Source organism: Asterias rubens, chromosome 11 (genome assembly GCF_902459465.1).
Source record: "Asterias rubens chromosome 11, eAstRub1.3, whole genome shotgun sequence".
Classification (NCBI taxonomy): Eukaryota; Metazoa; Echinodermata; class Asteroidea; order Forcipulatida; family Asteriidae; genus Asterias; species Asterias rubens.
Genome location: NC_047072.1, coordinates 13,315,898 through 13,339,584, shown reverse-complemented (window position 1 = coordinate 13,339,584; position 23,687 = coordinate 13,315,898). Strand labels below are relative to the sequence as shown.

The following is a 23,687-nucleotide window of genomic DNA, read 5'->3' as shown; positions in this document are numbered from 1 at the left end:
TTACTAAATGCGATTCAACTTTTTGTTCATTTTCTCATTTTTAGACCGAGGGAGGAAGGTACAAGAACCTTGATCTCTTATCGCTACTGAACGGCGTTGGATTAGCGGGGAACCAGTTGACTGGTACCTTATTGAAGCTCCATGAGGATATGAAGTGCAACATGCCAGGTAAGGTCTTTTCAATTGGCTGGTTCCCAACAGACACTTATAGCACACAACACTAACGCTGCCACTTTTGCTTAAAATACCCGGCTGTCGGACAAACACGGCTACGCGATCACTGCATCATGGACGACCCAAACTGTACTAGTAGTGTAGTTAGTCGCGAGTAAACGTACAATTTGGATGTACATGTATATGTAGGCCCGCATTAGTGAAATGTGTCACTTTTGTCTGAGATCCGGTTACATAGCTTCTATTTTTGGCATAAGTGCGGCATGCTATTACAAAGGGCTCATGTTAGCAACAGGTGTCTTTAAAGACACAGGACACTATTGGTAATTGTCCGAGACCAGTGTTCTCACTTGGTTAGTATTTATTTATGCGTCTATTTAGTGCTGCTATCCTGTTTTGTTCTGTAATGTTGTAACGGGCACATCCGCCACAAGCCCTTGCTTTTAGGATGATGCCTCCATGTGATGTGAATGTGGAAATAAATGTTATATTGATTCATTGATTGAATACATGTACACTGAATTTACTGAACACCTTGCATAAGCCCTGGACAATAATCGGCTATGGTCTGCTGGAATCATAGACTTGCCTCCCATTTGCTGAATACATTGATAAACAATGGTGGTAGTTTATTGATCTCTCTTACTTCACATAATTTGTACAACAAAAGGACAAAGGAAAAATATCCCTTTGGGAAAAGGGATGTTTTGAGCATGAATTGTAGTACCCTTTGCCAGCTTTGGACTAACAAAACATGCGAAGGTGTGTGCGGCCTGTGCAAGCTACACAATGGACTGTCCTGGGCCCAATTTCATGGGTATGCTTATCGTAAAGCACAGAATCAGCGCTTACGGAAGCAGGGAATTCTGTGCGTACGGCAAGCGTATTTCACGGGTTAGCTGCAAATTTTGGCGTCTGCGGGTGCGTACTCCACGTTACTAGGCATTCTACGCTTACAAGGCTAGTGCAGAAATTCGGCCCTTGCACGTAAGCGGGGAATCATGATCGTAAGCGCAGATTTCGGCGGCAAGCTGAGCCATGAAATTGGGCCCTGGTGTTATTATATATCAACTAATCGTAATCAAAAGAGGACAATCCAAACTTTTTCGAAACATATTTAATTGTCCACTGTACTCAGTTTTGGAAAATCATACATAAGAAGTTTGGCTGGATATATTTATCTAGTCCAGTTCTTGTTTAAACAGATTCTGCTCAATAACAATCCATGAGGTCTGGGCATTTTCACAAGTGAAAAGTTCCTCCAACTATTTTGAACTTTATGATGTGCAGCAATTTATAACTATTTGTGGCGCTGTTTCTCTTACTTATCTAATGTTTATATTTGCAAATACACGTTTGCACACATTGTTATTATAAAGCATTATGGATGAGTATAAGGATAACATTAAAAACTTATTACAAGATTTGAAGGTTAAATGTTACTTAACAAATTAAGTTAACTAGATTAAAAAGAATTGAACTAAGAAATATTGCCAGTTAGACAATTACAGCTAAACTAAAAGATAAATATGAATATAAGGATAACATTAAAAACTGATTACAAGATTTGAAGGTTAAATGTTACTTAACAAATTAAGTTAACTAGATTAAAAAGAATTGAACTAAGAAATATTGCCAGTTAGACAATTACAGCTAAACTAAAAGATAAACATGAGTAAACCGGATGAAATAAAGTTGAGGAAGAAAAATAACCAAGATAACATAATAAGCTTTTGTAAACTGCGTAACAACCAAAAGGACCCATGGTATAAAAGCAACAAATATTTGAGCAGAGTCAGTTTATTCTTTTAACAACAAAGACTCTGCTAGGGTTGAAATGTATGGCCACTTACTATGTTTCGCAGATGTAAATTTTGAAGAAGAACAAATGAACCAAAAACTTTTGTATTTTTGCTATGGTGAAGTATTTGCATCCCACAAATCTAAATAGTTGTACTTTTTGGGGGAAAAACATATTCAAGTCAGTACATAACATTTACTGTTCATTTGAAGTAAAAAGTCATATCCTTTTAAGGTGATCCCCTGACTGCCACTTCCCAGGTTGTGTCGTAAACTTGGGTGTGATTCCTGGCTACACAGCAGTTGCAGGTTGATAGGCTTCTGACTGGCACACCTGAACAAAGATATTGACCATTATAGAAAGACCGCCAACAGAGGGCTTGATGGCTTAGTTGGTAGAGCGCCGGCACATTAATCCGGAGGCTGTTGCTTCAAATCTTGCTCTCGTAAATCTTTCTTTGTTCAACCCAAAATCATTTTAAAATCGGCTGATAGTACCGGAGGAAAATTATAAAAACGTTGTTGAACAAATTTATGGCGTAATAAATGTTTATAAATACGTAGTACCCCTTAAAAACAGTTTTAATTGTTTACAAAAAGAAAAATGGCAGCTGAGGCGTATTACTTGTTTATTGATATATATCCACCCCTTTAAAATGGTTTTAAATGTTTATAAAATAAAAATTGACAACTGATATCCAAGCTATTTACAAGCACATACCGAGTGAGGACATCTAAACAATTGATCTCTATCACAAATTATCCACACTTTTTGTACACTAAGAAATAACTCTAACAGCGGTTTTGTTGGAGCTAGGTGGTCAGCCAATTTCATGACTATAATGTTTTATTATTGCTGAATAGTTCCCAAAGGCTGCACCAGATTAACTCCCGCAGTAAAGTCAATAATCGCCAGTCTTTCCAATCGTTGCTTTTCATTGACATCAATAACGACTTTGGTGATTTCCTCGAGATCGCTGAGTATCTTTGTCTTCTTCTTGAGCAAATCGTTGACGTTGGAGTGAGAAGTGATGGTCTTGATTGTCTCAAGGCACTGGTCCACTGTTGCTAGCTTCTCATTCTGGTTAGTCAGAGAGATCTTGACTGTCATGAGTCTTTCCTGTCCGGTCTGTGTGACCTGGTCATGAAGCTTCTGCTCCTGCTGGCGGATGTATGCAATGCTGGTATTTGCTGTTTGTGAAATCTTGTACTTGGTGTTCGCGATGGCAAACTCTAGTCTAGTGTTAGAGTGCACGGTCATATCCCGGATGCCTTTCAGCTCGGTCTTCTTGGCTTCAGCTGTTGCTAAGAGTTTAAACACGGCTTGCTTAAAGAGGCCACCTGCTTCCTCTGTGGTGTAATACATATGCTGAGGCTGTTTGTGTTCATCAACGATGCACTCGGCACAGATCAGCACCTGACACTTCTCACAGTAGAGGCTAAGGTCCTGCTCACGATGTTTTCCACACTTTGGGGTGTGCTTCGGGGCTGATGAAGCCAGGCTAGCCTGGTCTCCATACAAAGGGGTGATCTTGTGTGACTTTAGCTTGGCCAGCCGCAGATGTGCTTGTTGACAGGCTGTGCAGAGATAGTCTTCACAGTCTAAGCAGCGTGACACGGCGTCTTGTCCTTCACTACACGCCTGACATATGACCTTTATCTTTTGACCCTTCATTAGCATCTCCTGCTCGTTGATCTCATCAATGATGGATGCCATGGTGGCATTATCAGGCAATGCAAGAACCCCCTTCTCACTCAGCTGTGTCTCCTTTCGACACACTGGGCAGGCCAGAACCCTAGAACTCCCAGATTTGCTTGACACGATCTCCTTGAGGCACGCGTAGCAGAAGCAATGAGAACAAGCAAGAACCTTAGGTGTTTGGAATCGATTGAAGCAGATTGTGCACTCTAGGTGTCCCTGGCTGATTTTGTCTAGAACAGACGCAGTCGTAACCCCACTTGCCATCGTGCTCTAAAAGAAAAGAAAAAAAGAACAACAAAAAAACTCAGACAAACTAAGGCATATGTTTTTTGTTGAAGGATTCCGGTACTTTTTGTTACATCAAACACAATGTCAACAGATTTACATTAAACTTACACCGTTTGAAGATAATGATAGTAGAAAGCTTACTTTAAAGTATTACTTGCTGAGGTGCTGTAGTTTTTGAGAAATGAGTAAAACTATGTCACAAAAATAATATTAGTGTCAGTTTTAGCATGAAAATAATTTTCGTCTCACTGAGACAAAAATGAATGATTTTTGTGACTTCTTATACTCATTTCTCAAAAACTACAGAGCCTCAGCAAGTAATATTTTAAGGGAAGCCTTCTACTATCATTAACTTCAAACGGTGTAAGTGAATCTATGGACAATGTGTTTTGTCCCCTGCAAAAAGTACCCAGACCCTTTATAAAGCACCTTTGAACATATTAGTTATAGACACTTATTAGATCAATTTCTACCCCAATGCATAAACAACCTGCAAAAAAGCTTAATATACATGTAGTCATTCATAAACTGGTCTAAACAATTTGCATATTTCTGGAGAGAAAAAAAATCCCAAATCAATTCAACTCAAAACACATTTATTTCCATACTTTCATGAACAATATCGACGATTACATGTATTATTAGGAGTAATAATGCAAACATTATTAAAGACACTGGACACTATTGGTAATTATCAAAGACTAGTGTTATCACTTGTTGTATCTCTACATTCATAAAAAACAAACCTGGGAAAATTTGAACTCAGTTGGTCGTCAAAGTTGCAAGATAATAAAGGAAGAAAAAACACCCTTGTCACATGAAGTTGTTTGCGTTCAGATGCTTGATTTCGGGACCTCAAAATCTAATTCTGAGGTCTCAAAATCAAACTCATGGAAAATTACTTCTTGTTCGAAAACTGTGTTACTTCAGAGGGAGCCGTTTATCCATTGCTTGTTCCCAAGTAAGTTTTTATGCTAAAAATTATTTTGAGTAATTACCAATAATGTCCAATACCCATATGTGAGATCAATCTACGCTCTTTGTGAAATCGGCCCCTGGTCGAAATGTTGGAATACATTCTAGATGTAATCAAAAGAGTATGGGGCCGAAGATTTGACTGAATGAGCAACTTTATGTCACAGAGTTTTTGTTATAAATGTAGCAAATATGAATAGATTGTCCTACCTTGAAATTAAGAAGGAAATTTTGATTGTAGTGGTTGTTGAGTGGCAAGGTTGATTCGGCGCTGGGTTAACTACACGTGTGTAGAACAGAGTAGAGAAACTTCTCTTTTTATGCACACAGGACCCGCCCCACCACTCTGTGCCCTCATGGTCCTTGGTCAATCCACTCTCAGGATAGGGGTGTTAAGGGGTTGTAAATGGAAGCATGGAGCTCAACGTGTGTTACTCATACAACTAGCATAGGGCACACATATCCTGTACAATGATAAAGTATAGACATCTGGAATTTTTGTTTCACCCTTGGTGGAATGGATTTGTCTGTGGTCCAAAGTTCAATGGTACCCTGTAATTTCACATCTTGGGGGAATCCCCAAGCTGTTGTAAGGCTACCATAGTCTTTTGTTAATTACATTTGTTGAGTGATTTTTTTGTTTTGTTATCTTTTGGGGCGGGGGGGGGGGGGGGGGTTATAATTTGTTTTCACCCCCTGGGGCAAGATTGGTAGGGAGGGAAACATTGTTGGTCATGAAGGGGTTTATCCCATTAGAACATTTTGGCTGTTGTACGGGGCACTTTTGCTTCCCATGACAATTAAAGGGTCTGTGTACTTTATGTAGGACACAAAACACAAAATCCACAGATTACATTAAAATTACACGGTTTGAAGAATGATGGTAGAAAGCTTCCCTTAAAATATTATTTGCTGAGGTGCTGTAGTTTTTGAAGTTTTTTTGTAGGTTTTGTAGCTTTCACGCTTTGCGTCGCAAGCTTTTCAAGCTTTGCACTCATAGTTCAGCTCACAGTTAACAGATAATTTGTGGTTTGTTTTTGATAAATTAGGATGCGATGTTTCTAGTCTACCAAGCCTCCTCTTGGCCGCCTCTGTCACCATGCAGCTATTGGAGTGTGGCAGGGACACGAAGAGCGCCCTCAACCAGGCCTGCATGGATGTGTATGTCAGGGGTCAGCTGTCAAAGGTCAACAAGCAGGTCAGTATGAAAGGTCAACTATTGATAACCAGGGTTCTCCAAAGTAGTTTTCAAAAACGGTTGGGCAATCTGGACTCAAATATTGGAAGTTTGGCCAAAGGTCGCATGAATAGCACTCCGCACTAATGCTTAAAGGAACGTTACAGATAGTAAGAAACAAAAATCGTGAAGATCACAGATTTACATAAAACTTACACGGTCTAATGATGATGATAGTTGAAAAAATCCCTTGAAATATTTCTGTCTGAAATGTCATATTTGATGAGAAATAAATAATCTAACTTCGCGTGTGGAGTTTATCGCTCAGTGAGCGTTTTATTCATTTTTATTTTGGCATCGATGCAATGCAAAACTTGGTAATCGGTTTTTCACTATTCTCTCGTGACCCAGATAACCAACCGATCTCAAACTTCTACAGGTGTGTCAGTTTATGTATATGGTGGATTATATAAAGTGCTTACACTGTCAGCAACTGTTTTGCTAGCGAAAACCAATTCTGTAATGTTCCTTTAAAATAGAAGCTTAGTACACGGACTTAGTATCTCAGGATTCTCAGACAAACATACAAAGTTTCACTAACACACGCGTTTACGTGTCCAGGTAGGTTTACGCTACTGCTACCCTAGGCGCTTTAATGATGCTGTGATCGCGTAAGTTGTGAGATGTTTGTCTGACAGCCGTTTTTTTGTAAAGCAAAAGTGACGTCATTAGTACGGAGTAATATTGAAACAAGGTCTTCGGAATGTTTCTACTTTATCTTGGTTTTACATGCCCTAATGTGTATCCTGGAGAATTACTAATGGTTCTATCTTAATAATAATAATAATAATAATAATAATAATAATAATAATAATAATAATAATAATAATAATAATAATAATAATAATAATAATAATAATGACAATGACAATGACAATGACAATGACAATGACACTGACAATGACAATGACAATGACAATGACAATGACAATGATAATGATAATGATGATAATAATAATAATAATAACAGGATTTCTATAGCGCTTAGCAACCAGAGGCAATGGAAAACAATGATGATTTTCTGTCTAATATGTTATGTTTCAGGCAAAATGTTGTTGCTTGTTTGTTGATCAAACGTTCATTTCAAAATCCAGAAATCTCAAGAGATCGTCACGAGACATCTTGCCGCCCTAGAAGTCGATGGTGGCCTGTTACCTGCCGATCCTTCATCATTAGCCTTGACGGATGAAGAGGATGGTCCGTCATTAGAGGGCGCCCTTCACCCTCGTCATGTCCCGTCGATTGTTGAGCTTAGCTGTAACGCACCCGTGGCCATGTTGAGACGAGAAGGGGCAGTGTTTATATACTTACTCAGTCGGGCCGAGAGTCTAAGGTATGGTCTCTCACTTGAAGACACTGGACACTATTGGTAATTGTCAAAGACCATTCTTCTCACTTGGTGTATCTCGACTTATGCATGAAATAACAAACCTGTGAAAATTTGAGCTCAATTGGTTGTCGAAGTTGCAAGATAATAATGAAAAAAAAAACATCCTTGTCACACGAAGTTACATGTATGTGCTTTCAGATGCTTGATTTCGAGACCTCAAAATCTAATTCTGTGGTCTCGAAATCAAATACGTGGAAAATTACTTCTTTCTCGAACACTACGTTACTTCAGAGGGAGCCGTTTCTCACAGTGTTTTATACTATCAACAGCTCCCCATTACTCGTTACCAAGTAAGGTTTTATGCTGATAAATGAGCACCTCATTTTGGTGGATTTGGGCGCCTTATAAATATTCTTTATTATTATTATTTATTACCAACAGTGTCCACTGCCTTTGGCGCTACATAATTAAAAACATTGGGGACATGGTAGTAAAAATCTAGTGTAATACCTTTATGAACATGCGCCTGTATGCCCAAACAATGAGCATTGCTCGCCAATTTACCCTAAGCAAAAGCGGAGCCTGCTGATGTGACGGAAAATTTAAAGAAAAGTTTACAGATTTTCTGACATAATAACAATCAGGACATTTATGAACGAGGTATTTTTTCTTTAAATTAAAGCCCTGCATTATCAAGCTCACTCATTGTTTTTGTAGTGACAAAAGTGGGGCGGTATCACAAGCTGTCATTCCACTCATCAAGCCAGCGACACTCCTACTTATGGAGCAGGCCACACCCACAGACTGGGAGCTGCGGCGTGATTGGCTGTTGACAGCCTGGAATGAATGGCTGCCTAGCAACAAGGAACTGATTGACAGGGAGGGAAAGGAGTTTGCCAAGTATATGCCGGAGATTATCAGAGTAGCTCTGGGTGAGGTGTGTAGGCATCCCCTCTGCAAGCAGTTACTTGAGACGGCAGACAACTTTGGAATGTCTGAAGGTGGGTGTTCCATTTGAACTTGGGCTGAAATGTGAATACGTTTTGAATATACATGTAGTTGACCTGCTGTAGCTGTGTATATTCCAATGTGGGTGTTCCATTTGAACTTGGGCTGAAATGTGAATACGTTTTGAATATACATGTAGTTGACCTGCTGTAGCTGTGTATATTCCAATGTGGGTGTTCCATTTGAACTTGGGCTGAAATGTGAATACGTTTTGAATATACATGTAGTTGACCTGCTGTAGCTGTGTATATTCCAATGTGGGTGTTCCATTTTAACTTGGTCTGAAATATGGAAACATTTTGAAAATTGTAGACCTACATGTATGCCGTAGCTATAGACGTACATGTAGCCATAGCTAAGTATATCAATATGTGGGCATTCCATTTGATTTTGTTCTAAATAATTATGTGAAAATGTTATGAAAATTGTAGACCTTTGCCGTAGCTATCCGAAAGTGGGTGTTCCATTCGAGCTTGGTCTAAAATAGGAAAATAATAATAATAATAATAAAACACATTTATATAGCGCCATATCCATTAAAAATGCTTCCAGGCGCTTTACAACAATAAAAACTATCATTTTAACCACAAAAAGCAAAATTATGAAAAGGTCAAAATTAAGATCCACAAAGTATGATCATAAAACAATAAAGGTACAAGTACAAGTAAACAGATAAATATATATATATAAACAATCAAACACATTTAGTAAAAACCACGTAAAATATATCGATCCAGAAAATGTTTTGAAGATAGTAGACTTATACTGTAGCTGTGTGCAAAAACATTGTATCTCTGCACATACTTGTTTTGTATGTACATGTACATTCAGACTCTTTTTGACAATTTCAAGCATAGAGTTAAAATAAGAACTAGAGGGCGCACTGTTGATGTTGCTGGCACAAACGCGACGGGACCGCAAGGAGACACGCGGGCCATTCTGTACACGCAGTGAATATGAAGTACACGTTGGAATTTGTGTTTATTGAACGCTACGCGATGCTGTTTTGTCAACTTACAAAATGGCCGCACAAACACACGCTGTGAGATGCTGTTTGTCAACTCAGAAAATGGCCGCCTGCGCGCATGCCGGGGCCGCGTATACAGGCCAGTGCGCCCTCTAGTTGTTATATATAACTCTACGATTTGAAGCTTGTAGTTTGAGGAGTTTCTTGAATCAAAATTCCCAAAGTTCAGAGGTTAATGGGAAGTCGGTTCTACCATACAGGATGCCTTGTCTCCCCATCATCTCAGCTCTGGTTTAATTTCGCTATAACCTTATACCCAATTTTGTTGGCAGCCTTCAAGATGTTAAAGTACTACCCACTGGATCTCAATTTGGCTCCTCACCTTACTGCATACCTGGACACTTGTAGACAACAGAGGGCACCAGACAGAATGAGTACTGATGAAGAGTGTGACAATGTGGAGAGTGCTCACAGTCAGCTTGATGAAGCTCTAGCCATTGCCAGAAGGTTTGACATTTGAAAGCATTTCTTTCAATAAAATGATAAAAGCAATAAGATTTGGGGTTGAACAAAGAAAATTTTTCTAGTCGAGTGAAACTCGAACCATGTACCTCCGGATTAAGGTGTTGGGCGGTCTCCCTATTTTGTCAGTATCTTTGTTCGGGGGTGCCCAGTCAGTCTTCCTTGTGGTTTTTAATTATTTCATACCAAAAATAATAAAAAGAAGAATTCTGGGTTCTTGTATTCATAAAATATCCTAGCAACAACGGTATTATCGCTGTTCATCCATCATACATGTACTTCGACCTTTCCTCAAACTTTCTCAACTCCCTGAGGCGCAAACAACCCAAATCTGCTTAAATTAGCGCTAATGGGTTTAACAGTAGTTTGTGTCAGTAGGGATCGGCCACCAGAACGAAAAGGATGACCAGGAATATATTTAGGACATATAATCTGGAGATAGTCCATGACGAGCTTTGAATGTGAGGAGATTTAACTATACACAATGTGAAACTAATCTCGAGCCAGTGGAGTTCATGTAAGATCGTCTTATAATGTTGAGAATAAAGTGTGCACAAGACGAGAAGAGTAAGCAGTGTTTCTAGCATGTTGAATTTCAGAAAGTTCTCTTTCTGAAAGTCCAGTGAGAAGAGAATTGCATTATTCAACTCTAGAGGTGACAAAGGCATGAACAAGGCTTCTTTGAGTGATTGACGAAAGATCTTTCCTCACCCTAACAACTCAACGCTTGAGTCCGATTACGATGGTACATTGTATGTTTGATCCCCTGGGGTGCTTGATCAGTTTACTAGTTTCATAGTGTGTCGTGGCCGAGTGGACATGAGCACCAAACTCAAGCTCTGGTGTTTTTGTTCAGCAGAGTGTGGGTTGGACTACCGGTCGTGACACTTGTGTCCCTAGCAAGACACTTAACTATTATGGCTTCTTTCCACCCAGGGGTAAATGGGTACCTGTGATGAGGGCAGAGTTGGTTCTTGTGGTTGAATCAGCTTATACAGCGCGCTACATATTTGGCAGCACAGGCTGTATACTCCCCAGGGAGCCGATATGGTTTAAAGACAATGGACACTATTGGTAATTGTCAAAGACCAGTCTTCTCACTTGGTGCAGCTCAACATATGCATAAAATAACCTGTGAAAATTTGAGCTCAATCGGTCGTTGAAGTTGCGAGATAATAATGCAAGAAAAAACACCCTTGTCACACAAAGTTGTGTGCTTTTAGATGGTTGATTTTGAGACCTCAAATTCTAAACGTGAGGTCTCGAAATCAAATTCGTGGAAAAATACTTCTTTCTCGAAAACTATGTCACTTCAGAGAGAGCCGTTTCTCACATTGTTTTTTACCATCAACCTCTCCCCACTACTCATTACCAAGTAAAGTTTTATGCTAATAATTATTTTGAGTAATTACCAATAGTGTCCATCACTACCTTTAATGCAGCACTTTGAGACGCCCTTTGGGTGTATAAAACGCTATGTAAAAACAGATTATTATTTTTGATATTTTATTACTAGTGCAGTCCACAGTACATTAGAATCAAACAAACCAAGGTTGGTTAGGGTTATAAAGTAGTCAAATTGGTTTTTTTTTCTTCACATGCATTGACAATGAACTTAAGATTCCTAAAAATGTTCCCAACAACTGTTTGAGGCATGTACACGTGTTTCTACAAATGAAAACCAATAACGATGAATCTGATTGCTTTTCCCACAGACTCTATCTGGTTCTTCAGACCACAGTCAATCGCTTCATCGAGGAGTCCAAGTTAAAACATGCAGTTGACGTTAGACACAAGCCAACCACAGCCATTCAGCTCTCGTATGCTCTACATCAAGGTGAGGAAGCCCGCATCTCTGGCCGCAGCATTCATGAACAAACACCAACCCCCAGGAACAATTGCTCAGAATGCTGAAAAAAAGATTCTTGCGTGAATCAGTTTTCAATTTAAAATGTTTTTATACACAGGGGCATTTCGCTTACTACCAAAAATACTAAAGCTTTCAGACAGAAATTCCACAATTTGTTTCTGGGGTCATTACGAAATACTGACACTACTTTAATCTTTAATAAGGGAATAAATGAGTAGTGACGAGTTCTTAAACGGCTGTTTAAAACTGGCAGGGTTGTGGTCGTGCGATAAGGGCCAGAGCCAAAGTGCCATTTATGGTTAAAAGGCGTAGTAAAGTAGGAAACTCTGTAAAGACAGTTCCCTAAGAACAAACTCTACCTGGCAAGTAGATACACACATGGTGTTACCGCAAACCAAATATACATTGATACCTCACCATGCAATGCCTCAAATCCTATATCTGTAAAAACTGTTTTCCAATGTTCTTGAACTCTGTTACTTGTGGTGCATTTTTTATGAGACAGCATGCTAACCCGCACGAATGCTATCCCAAAACAACCGGTGTTAGACAGCTCTAGATGGTCTAGATCAGCCGTTTAAACACCCCCACGTGACGCACTCTCAACCAATAAGAATAGCGAAATCGTCTGGGGTAATTAAGAATATGAATTTACATGTACATGTAACAACAATAAATAGTTAAGTGGATTAACCATAAATGATGTCTTTTGGATATGAATAAATATTCAATTGAATGATTTGTTTCATCCTACATGTATATAGGTTTAGTTGCTTTTGATGATTTGCCGCACCCCTTGATGGCCCACCTGTACCCCTTCTTCAAAACACTGGATAGCTTTCTATCTGAGGCTATATCTACTGCTACTGTTCGTCTTTCTGAAGATGCTACATATCAGGTACTGGCGCAATAGCAGTCCTAGCACTAATGCTAACAATAGAATAAACAAATTATAAATCATATGGATATTTATGTTGCGCAGGTATCCAACACAGAAGATGCTCATGGTGCCCTTTACCGGAAAAATTAATCGCAAGAAATAAGTTTACAAAGCTACTACATGAACCTTGGCATATAGAAAAATAGGACAAGTATCTCGTCCTAACTAGAGATAAGACTATAGTCTTAACTCTTTGTGAAATCCACCCCTTGTGTTACTGCGCAATGTGCAAACAAGTATCTCGTCCTAACTAGAGATAAGACTATAGTCTTAACTCTTTGTGAAATCCACCCCTTGTGTTACTGCGCAATGTGCAAACAAGTATCTCGTCCTAACTAGAGATAAGACTATAGTCTTAACTCTTTGTGAAATCCACCACTTGTGTTACTGCGCAATGTGCAACACCATATATTTTGCAGCGGTTTGAGAAGTCCTTCGTGTGTGAGATGCGCGATATGCAAACAGATTATTGCAATTTTTCAGCTGATCTACTGAAATCCTCATTTTCTTTTCAAAACAGTGCCATAGAAAACCAAAAAAATACAGTACAACAGTTAAGTGTGATTGGCCATTTCCTCTTTTTGTGTGATAAGAAAGTTGCATGTCTGTAACTGTTATTATATTATAGTTTCTTAGTTTGGTAATATTGGTAACTGATTATTTTGTTTCAACAGATCCTATTGGCCTGTCAGTGGAGGGATAGATGTTGGCTGGTGTGTGATCGACCAATCAAAGGCAAGGACTCATTCCATCTCGGACAGTTTGAATTACACTGGCAATGGCTGATAAAGAACATGATTCAAGTTGTCCCTAACATGTTACTAGGCAACGATGTCACGTGAGTAGCAAATTTTATGAAGTAATGAACTGTAATAAGAATTTTGTATTTACCAGAAACTTAAAATGTTCTTAGGCAACGATGTCACGTGAGTAGCAAATGTCAAATAGTAACGTAACAAGAATTTTGTGTTTACTTGAATAAGGTTTAAACAAAATTATGTTCTTCACAGAAAAATGTATGCAGATTTTCTAAGAAATATTGTTAAGCAGTGCCTACAAAATGTTTACAAGATGTTAAATTTGCACTGGGGACAAAGAATATGATTTGGTTCTGTTTCTAACTGATACATTGACGTATGTTAAGCACTGTGTACTCAGTACTTTCCCAAGGTCTGTGAAAAAGTCCATGTAAGGCATATTACTCAGGAGAGGTTCGAACCCACTACCTTTTCCATTCTAGAGCAGATGCCTTACTATGCCGCTGAAATTGCATGATTGCTAAAGGTAGCTCAAATTTGTTTAGCAGCAGGAACAGCAAAATCCTTATAATAATAATATTTTCTAACATATGGAAATTTGCATCGGGATAAGCAATATTAATTTTGGGTTTACCCATATACACTGATGTGTGTAAGAACTGTATACACGGTACTTTCCTCTAGCTGCATCTAGCTACTGGGCAGTCTTGGTAGTTTAGTTGGTACGTCACTGCTCTACAATTGCAAAGGACAAGGGTTCAAATCCTGCCCGAGTAATATGCTTGTGATTTTTTTCACAGAGCTCGGGAAAGTAATGAGTATACAGTGCTAACACACATCGGTGTATATGAGTAAAAACCCAAATTTATATTTTATAAGTTACTGAACCATATCATTTTTTTTATTGATATTCAGCTTGCCGCAAAACCTCCATGCGATTATCCACCGCATCATTGATCATCTTGCGATAGCCTCAACCCTAACCGTGACTGAACACCAGAGGGCCTTACAACATCATATTGGCCACCCGCTGCCGTACAAGACAAGTTTATCTGCTGACACGTCTCAGCATCTTCTCGAGCTCGGCCGTGTTCTTGACGTCATCGGAGTTGTCTCGAGGGTAGACGTCAACCGTCTTGGAACTCAAAAGAGAAGAAAGTTCAAGAGATCTGTTCGATTCGTCGCGAGGGACAGCGGACTTACCGGCCAGAATTTGCTTCAGTTGATGATTGCGGTGGGCGAGCTGAACAACCATGCTCTGGAATGTATTGGTAAGAAAAACTAGACTGGGTCCAATTTCATTGCTCTGCTTACCATAAGCAAAGAATCAACGCTTACGAAAGCAGGGAATTTCGTGCTGACGTCAATTATTTCATGGGTAAGCAGGGAATTTTTGCTTGTGCGCGTGCTGCTCAATTACTAGGCTTAATTTGCGGTCCTTGCACGTAGGCAGAAAATGGTGATCGTTAGTGCCGAATTTGCCGGTAAATTGGGCCCTATTTCTCAATCAACAGCTACGGCGCATTTTAAAATTGGTCTCTGAACACTTCCTTGATGTCGTGTACAAAAGTATGTTTCATGCTTGGTAACCAGTGGTTATTCTTCATTTCTCAACAATTTGGTAACGAATGAAATAACCAGGTATACATGTGTAACAGGAAGACAATTCTGAAAACAATTTCGAAAAATTCTGGCACCAAGTGGTTAAAAGTATCGTGCAAAAAATAAATGAAAGGGCATTAGCCAATTTAAACAGCGCCTTTTACTTGTATTTTTTTCTTACCAGATGATGAACTGCTGGATTCTATCCAAGGTGTGGAAGCAAGCCTTGCTGCACAGGGAATCTACAGCCAAGATGGCGGCCATCCTGTTGCCATGGAAACCGATGATGACAACATTCATTCTGATACAAAAGTGTTGTCCGATGTTTCCAGCAGAGTGGGACTGTGGCCTGTTTGTGAACACATTGCACTGTGTGCAGAGCAAGTTTCTCTCAACAAGATTCTCGCGGTCAAAGTTCAAAGGTATACACTTTTCACATTTTACAAAGAGGGACAACAGGGCCCAATGGGAGACTTTCAGGACGCTTGGTGGCAGCAGACTTACCAGGTAAAGTTTATTGTTCTTGGTAATGTGCGCATGCTCAGAACTACGTAAACAATGGAAATGAACCTGGTAAGTCTGCTGCCACCTAGCGCCTCAAAGTCTCCCATTTCATAGCGCTGCTAATGTAAATACAAAAATGTAAATACAAAAATAAAAATTCTTCTAAAAAACAAATCTCCACGTTCAAGTAAACAAAAATATGTAATTATCTCAGAAAAAAACAAAAACGGACCCGATGTCTGGGTCTTAAACCAAAGGCTCTGCAAATCACGATGAGTGTCGACTTAATTTCCTCAAACGACAACATCCATTACCGGAGCTTATTATGAGAATCTTGGGGTTTCATTGTGGCACTGATACATGTATTTCCAAAAAAAAATGATTACTCAAGAAGCTCCAAAAAGATCTTAAAAATAATACCACAGATATTATGCGCCATACAATTGTATTGTATTGTTATTATTATTATTATTATTCTTATTATTATTATTATTATCATTATAATTATTGTTATTATTATCTGTTTATCCACACAGTTGCCAAATAGGACAAGAAGTCGATGATGGTCTGAAGTCCATGGTAGCCTTCATGTCGTGCCACACCCCCTCCTCGCCTCTCCATCTACTCCCCTATGCATCCCTCCTGCAAAGTGGAGTGTCCCACGTTCCATCGATGTCAGAGGTCACTGGAGCATTCATGAGACACGTGTGGAGGAGCACGGCAACGTGCCAGGTGCCTCTGTGGTTGTCATGGCGACAACACGTGGATGATGTTGATTCTGGACATCTTGATTTGGGAGATTCTGAAGATCTTAATATGGTAACACTTTGCGCGTGATCATGTGACATGTGTGCCCCTTTTCCTTTGTAAAATACGTTGTTCAGTTTGGTGATTAAGTAGGTCTTCTCACTTTTGAGGTTTCATGAAGAGACCCATGTCTTTATTACTATGGTAATATGCCAAAGTATTTAAGAAAAACAATAGTTAGTCAATGGAGCGGTAATACTAATACAGAACCATATGAGAAATCTTAAAGGCAGTGGACACTATTGGTAATTACTCAAATTAATTATTAGCATAAAACCTACTTGTAAACGAGTAATGGGGAGCTGTTGATAATCAAAAAACATTGTGAAAAACAGGCTTACTCTGAAGTAACGTGGTTTCCGAGAAAGAAGTCATTTTCCTCGAATTTGATTTCGAGACCTCAGATTTAGAACTTGAGGTCTCGAAATCAAGCATCTGAAAGCACACAACTCCGTGTGACAAGGGTGTTTTTTCTTTCATTATTATCTCGCAACCTCGACTCCCAATTTAGCCCAAACTTTCACAGGTTTGTTATTTTACGCATTATGTTGAGATACCCTAAGTGAGAAGACTGGTCTTTGACAATTACCAATAGCGTCCAGTGTCTTTAAATTGCAAAACCTGCCATCAGTTTTAAGCTTGGCACATAACAAAATGTAAATCTTGATCTTACGTCTTGGCATACATGTAAGTGGCTCTTTGTGACAAGGATGACAATGTATGGGTCTTATACTTAGGATTGCATACCGTAGAAAATTAAGTTTTGGGCCCCCCTCGAGCCGAAAAGCACTTGATAAGATGTGTTTATTATGAATAGAGAGTCCACATTGATTAAGGGAATAAAAGGGTAGCGAACGAGTTCTTAAACAGCCCTTTAAAACCAGAAGGGTCATTCGGCGAGGGCCTTTATCGCACGGCAACGACCCTGCAAGGTTTTAAACGGACGTTTAAGAACGAGTCACTACTCTTTTTATTCCCATTCATGAATGCCCTTTTGTTAAAAAACGAAACAAAAATATTTTTTTCAAAAACTTTGTGAAGAATCTGTTTGATGCGCGTGGGTTGTGTGTATCCGCGCTAAGAAATAAATTACGCCCTGTTACTAATAGCTATGAATTGCTTTTCGCGTGATAATATTGGCGTACGTTAGCTTGTGCGCCTGACACGTGGAAGCCAGACGGTTATAAACAGCTCCAGCTGGTCATTATCAACCATTTAAACACCCCCCTATGACGCGCTCTCAACCAATAGGAGTAGCAAACTGTCAATATTCTGGTACCTTTTTCTCGGCAGGGCCCAGCTCTCCTACACATGCCTCTTCAGACTCTATGCATCTTCCGCTTGCTGTACACCCCATCCCAGCAAACACGGCAAACCAACAAGGGCAACAGGGAAACTAAGAAGGTTACAGTGTCAAAGGTCACGACTGCCGTGCCGTTGGGTCAGTACCTGGAGAAGGTTGACCAATTGAGGGCCATGATGGAGCTGATGTGGTCAAACGCTACGGCTTTGTCAACAGATTTGCTTAACTACAGGTAAATTTAAATTCCCGTAGAAAGGGATCCAAGTTTAACACCAGGCACTATGAACTTCCCCCATGGTTCTCCAACACCCAATTTCAAACAAGGTGAATTAAAGGCAGATAACAAACTCTTGTGCCAAACATTACTTATCTGCTGGTTGTCCTGGACTATTAGTGATGAGGTCCTTAGAGCAAAGTAAAGGTACATAAAGATTTGATATTTTACCATTGTTATGATTGAGTTATTGCAATGTCAATTTGGAGCTTGTGTTATAATTACGTTGTTGTATTTTTTCCCAGGTCCAATGGAGTGAAGCTTTTGCTATTATCCCTTAGCCAGCTGTTTGTAACTCTGGAGCCTTTCCTCCTGACATCTGACATTAATGCATGGCAGAGTACCCTGGAAGACATCATCACTGCTGTGACATCTGTGGACACAGACCAAACAGTACTCGGATCATCACTGTCGGATCTCAAGGAGGTTATTGCAAGAAGTGTCTCAGCTTGTCAAAGTGTCGATGCTGACGATTCTGTGGGCAAAAGATCAAAGGTTGTCCTGGACGAGGTTGCACCAGATCTAAAGGCTGCTTTGAGCTGCATCATGGATCTCTTACAGCTTAAGAGAGAATCGGTGTCAGAAGGCGGGATTGCTTTTGAGAAGTCAGATGATCCGATGGAGCTGGACTTTGCCGAAGAGATGTTAGATGAAGCAGTAAGCCCCAAAGGTGGAAGGAATCATCTTGTAGACCTTACGAAATTAGGGACGGGTTGGACTCACCTTGGCTTACTAGAGGTTCAGCTTCTGGCTCCCAGGGGTCCAGTAGACCCTGCTGAGAAGAAAGCGCTTAAACTTCAATACGTCAAAAATGAGGTTAGTCGGGTGACCCTTTAATAATCATAATAATAACCAGTTTTTATATAGTGCTTTTCACACCCAGAGGGCATCTCAAAGCGGCTCCAACATTATTACCCCTGGTCACTTGGCATTTAATTCATTCCTGAAACCATCTCAGCTCCCTGGGATTGTACAGCGTGTGCAACAAATAATGGGCTTCTAAGCTAAATCAATCACAAGAACCATCTGTGCCCTCACAGGTACCCATTTACCCCTGGGTGGAGAGAAGCAATTATAGTTAAGTGTCCTGCTCATTAGGGACACAAGTGTCAGGAACAGGTCTGCATCCATAACAAGTCTAAAGGGATAACAAGCGACGCATGACAAGGGCTAGGTTTATTCGAGCTGGTCAGAGACGCACAATTTTCCCCCTAGACAATCAGGAAACTAAGGTTAAAAGAAATTTCCAACTCGTGAAAAGACATAATTATATTTATTCAGAGGAGGTGCGATAAGAAAGCAATTTCAAGTTTGTCTCTGCCAATCCTATTTCATATTACTAAGAGGTTCCCATTCTTTACTTTCAGGTGATCGATTTAAGTAACCAGCTTAGAGTTCGCAGTTTAGCGTCCCAGCTTTTGACTGGAAGGACCCTTGAAGAGGTACCTCCACACCACCTGCCTGAGAGAGTCTGTCTTGAACAGACACGATTGGAATTACTCCAAGAAAGAGTACCAGAACTTGCTAAAGAAATGGCTTACAGGCCCCAGCCTCCAAAGGTAAGTCTTGGCATAATTTCATAGAGCTGCTTAAGCACAAAAAGTAGCTAAGCACAGCAAAATTATGCTTACCAGATTAAATAAGGTACTCAAGGCGCTTGAAGAAACATTTTCAGACAGGTTTTCGAATCTGATTTGGCAAAATCAGCAGCTTCTGCCAGAAACACAACAGCAAACCCCCATAGCTTAGCGATGAGCGTTACTTGGTATTACACAACACACAGGACCTTGGCATTACGCCCCATCCAAAGAACAGAGCAATATTGATGAAGTGCAACTGACCGCTAGGCCACACAACATGAGTCAAACATGTGTATCCTTAGTTGACTGAATTTGTTATCTCAGTGTCCTATGATTTTATGTTGTAGTTTGATGCCCTGCTTAAAGATGTAACCCACTACCTTACCAGCATTGGATCAAGGTCAACAGTAGAGGGCCTCCTGAATAAACTGACTGCAACCTTTGACACCCTCAGTGTCGACGAGTCAGGTGGCACGGTGCCATATCCCGTTAAAACCGTTCTAAGTGAGGAGAAAGCCTGGCAGAGCTCACAGTTCCAGTTCTTGCGTAAGATAGAAGGGGAGTACCCTCTCTACAGGGACCAGTGGGCGGGGCTTGTTACCGCGGTGATGCAGATGCAGTATGGGATCAGACTGGTAGCACACGCCCTTTACGGCTTGTCCGAGAGCAGGCGCTTGTCTGAAGGGGACATTTCCAGCGAGGCAAGCCTGGGGGTTTTGGCAGAGTTTCCGATCTGCTCGGAACGTCAAGCTGTTACAGGAAGAACGCTTCAGTTGGTGAAGAGTTTAGCATTGTACTCCGCTGTGGAATCGGAACCGGAACCATCTGCATATCCAAAAATCAAGATGAGGTTAGTCCCGCACTGTTCAGAGCCCAATTTTATAAATAGATGCTAAGCACAACAAAATTATGCTTACCAGACTAAGGTTACCGGCCAAACTACATGTACCACGTCACATATACCATTTGTGACTGGTATTTTGCTTGTTTTTGCTTAGCAGAGAGTTGTTAAGCAATATTTTCTGCTTTAGCAGCCCTATGAAATTGGGCCCTGGTCTGATAGACCTTTACCATGCTGCCACCATCTTGGTCATGTTTTCTGTGTCCAATAACAGTAATGAATGCTAATACCCGTTGCACAAACAAGGCACCAGACTATTCTTTTGGTTTGGCAATTTGGTTCATTTACGTGCATTTTATGTTTGGTACCAATGGCTTTACGTCCCATCTGAAAGACGGAGTATTACTAATAATAAAACTAGTTCTTATATAGTGCATTTCACAATAACCGTCTTGATGCGCTTTACATTAGTGCCCTGGTCATTGGGCATTAAGCCAACAACATTTATTCATCTTTCTCAGCTCCCTGGGGTAACGTCCGTCGATATATCGAAAATACTCAAAAACTCGATATTTTTTTGACATCGAAATCGCCGATGTCACTTTTATAATCATATCGTAATATCGGATTTTCGATATATATCGAAAAATTTCGATGTTTTGAAAATTTCGATGTTCCTAAATGATATCGAAAATACCAAAAGAGTGTCCGATTATTTAAAAGAAATCTGTGTTTGAGTATTAGAAAAGCCGTCGTCGTTATGTAGTTTCATCATTTTGAGTTGCCCTATTAAATAAAATACGTTTTACAAGCAAGTATGTCTGCATGTTCTTTGTGTTTTCGCCATCAGCCGCCGGCCCGCCGCAGAAGTTCACGACCCCGCGGCGAGCGCACAGTAAAACCTCAAAAGAAACCGCCGCTGCTGCCCTAGCCTATCGGCTGTTTAAGATGCAACTTCCCATTGTGCATGTGATCAAAATCAATGCGTCTTCATCACAGCATTATTGACTTTGCAAAAATACCCCGCAAAAACTTCCCCGAATCAACAAGACAAAACAAAACAAGGAAGAAAACAATCTTACAATAATCTTTCTATCAATCCAAGGTATCGTAATGGCGTCATTTTGGTCAAATAAAGCCTACACGTTGTGTTGTTTTCGGTGAACAAGCTAACATTTCCGAGGAACTATATGCTTCGCAGACCACGCTGTCGGCGGCTATTGCGTGCGTACCAGCGAAGACTATGCTGTTGTACGGTTTAAGCGTGCACACCAGCGTGTATGGTTATTGCAATTCGGGGGGGGGAAACCCGTTTGCCCAAGCATGCGCAGACACATGCAGTCTTTGGTCAAGGCGGTATCGCGTGATGCACTGCGTTATTTCGACAATAGAGGGCGTTCTAGCATTCAATGTTTCTTGCCTTGGTTATAGAATGCAAAGTAAAAAGACTACGAGCCTTTATTGGAGACTATGTGACTGCATGCTGCGTGCGTTGTATATTGTGATCGCTGAGTGGTAGGTCTGTGTTTTGCGGGACTTTCTAGTGATTTTTTTTCGATGATTATGTCAACCATTTTCAACCGTAAAGGTAGTCCGCGCGCCCGTCGGACAACTTGATTGACACTTCTACGTCAATGCATCGGCAACTGACACCTTAATGTCGGCGAGTCACGCAGCTCACAAAGGCTCTGTGTCATTTTGAGACGGCCAATCATGGCCAATCACGAATCGAGAATTGTGGTGAGCGTTCACCAATTGGCCAAGCCAGCGGTAGCGGCGATCATACTTTGTTGTAAAACCAGAAATAATCGGGGCGGGACTACGCAATCTGAAATTGTTTGGACTACAAACAAGTTCGGGGGATCAGACAAAAACAAGTTGAAATGTAACCCTATTAAACTGTCAGTCTATGGTATAAATATTTCTACCTCCATGAGTATACCAAGTGCTGTTTTTAGGCTTCCATCTTGCGCGCGGGAAATACTCGATATATCGAGTATACTCGATATTAAATTTTTGATATATCGATAATGGGAAAAAACCGACATCGACGGACGTTACCCTGGGGAGTATACAACCCAGGGCAACTGTAGCGCTCCAAAGGCTTTTTCATACACAAAATCAACTTCTACCCTCGCAGGTACCCATTTATACCCCTGGGTGAAGGTGTCTTGCTTAAGGACACAAGTATCAAAACCGGGACTCAAGCACACACTCTGCTGATCAAAAACACCAGGGCCCAATTTCATAGATTTGCTAAGCACAAAAATTTACTAAGCATGAAATGTTTGCCTTCATGAAAGCAGGTTTCCCAACCAAATGTGGTTTTCAGGATAATCCAACAACAGCTGAATACCAGTAACAGGCAATATCCATCAAATGGAAATTTTGTTGGTAATCCTGTTTTTATCAAGGAAGAAATTTCATGCTAAGCAAATTTTAGTGCTTAGCAGCTCTATGAAATTGGGCCCAGAGCTTTAGTCCAGTGCTGTTAACTGCTCGGCCACAACACTCGTTGACCAAAACAGCTATAGAACTTTTTGCAAATACCCATTGGGCAAGCGCTAACTGTTGAATGAGGTGCATGCCACGCCTACTTGTAATGCGCGCGTAGTGAGTATTTGCGTTAAGGTCTATGATAAAAATTACTCTCTCTTTGCCCGTTTTCACTCAAGCTTGCTACTACTGTCCTTGGTGCATTCCCGCAACAAAGCCTTTCTTGCTGGCCATCTCGCCTCTGACACCTGCAATGATATCTTCTCCATCTTGGACCGCATCGTTGTCTCCTGGAGGCAAGCTCAGGAAGCTGCCAGGCGTAAGGAGGAGGAGGCAGCTTCGCTGTATAAGTTCAAGACTAAGACACACGGTGATGGACTGACGGATGAGCAAAGAGAAGAGAAAGAATTCAGGCAGAGTTTTCCATCCTTTGAGACGGTGAGAGTTCAGAAGGGCAAATATCTTACACCCGTTTCAGACAGAACCAAATAGATTAGGAGAGACTCTAGGTCGACCCACATAAATTTTGGTTTCGGACAGGCGACCTTTGAAACCAATGCGCTCCAGAGTCGTTCCGAACAACTGCAACAGTCAATTGCAGTCTAGCGCGTCCAGTTGCTCCTAACTGTTTCAGACGTCGAACTTTACATGTACTTAATTCAGAATTTGGTTTGGCGCAACTCTAAAGCACCTGTCTAAAATGGGTTAA

General features: G+C 40.5%; 2 protein-coding genes across 2 annotated transcripts in view; one reads left to right on the top strand and one right to left on the bottom strand.

The window, feature by feature from the left end:
* The window catches only part of LOC117297069 (midasin-like), a 96,870-nt gene that overhangs the window by 36,993 nt on the left and 36,190 nt on the right, over nt 1-23,687 (top strand). Inside the window, exons 41-56 of the mRNA XM_033780197.1 lie at nt 45-168; nt 5,989-6,137; nt 7,271-7,509; nt 8,224-8,507; nt 9,814-9,988; nt 11,719-11,840; nt 12,638-12,771; nt 13,488-13,651; nt 14,487-14,842; nt 15,358-15,595; nt 16,214-16,496; nt 17,778-18,019; nt 18,307-18,877; nt 19,429-19,620; nt 19,989-20,491; nt 23,158-23,416. Of these exons, the coding sequence (XP_033636088.1) occupies nt 45-168; nt 5,989-6,137; nt 7,271-7,509; nt 8,224-8,507; nt 9,814-9,988; nt 11,719-11,840; nt 12,638-12,771; nt 13,488-13,651; nt 14,487-14,842; nt 15,358-15,595; nt 16,214-16,496; nt 17,778-18,019; nt 18,307-18,877; nt 19,429-19,620; nt 19,989-20,491; nt 23,158-23,416 (4,035 nt within the window). The remainder of the gene's footprint in view (nt 1-44; nt 169-5,988; nt 6,138-7,270; nt 7,510-8,223; nt 8,508-9,813; nt 9,989-11,718; nt 11,841-12,637; nt 12,772-13,487; nt 13,652-14,486; nt 14,843-15,357; nt 15,596-16,213; nt 16,497-17,777; nt 18,020-18,306; nt 18,878-19,428; nt 19,621-19,988; nt 20,492-23,157; nt 23,417-23,687) is intronic.
* Nucleotides 730-5,418, bottom strand: LOC117297070 (E3 ubiquitin-protein ligase TRIM56-like). Its single transcript, XM_033780198.1, has 2 exons — nt 5,150-5,418; nt 730-3,946 (listed from the first exon to the last, which is right to left on the bottom strand). The coding sequence occupies exon 2, from the start codon at nt 3,938-3,940 to the stop codon at nt 2,825-2,827; it is 1,116 nt and encodes a 371-aa protein (XP_033636089.1). The 5' UTR covers nt 3,941-3,946; nt 5,150-5,418; the 3' UTR covers nt 730-2,824.

Excerpts from the sequence above, each read along its gene's own strand:
- LOC117297070 (XM_033780198.1), bottom strand. The coding sequence starts at position 3,940 with ATGGCAAGTGGGGTTACGACTGCGTCTGTTCTAGACAAAATCAGCCAG.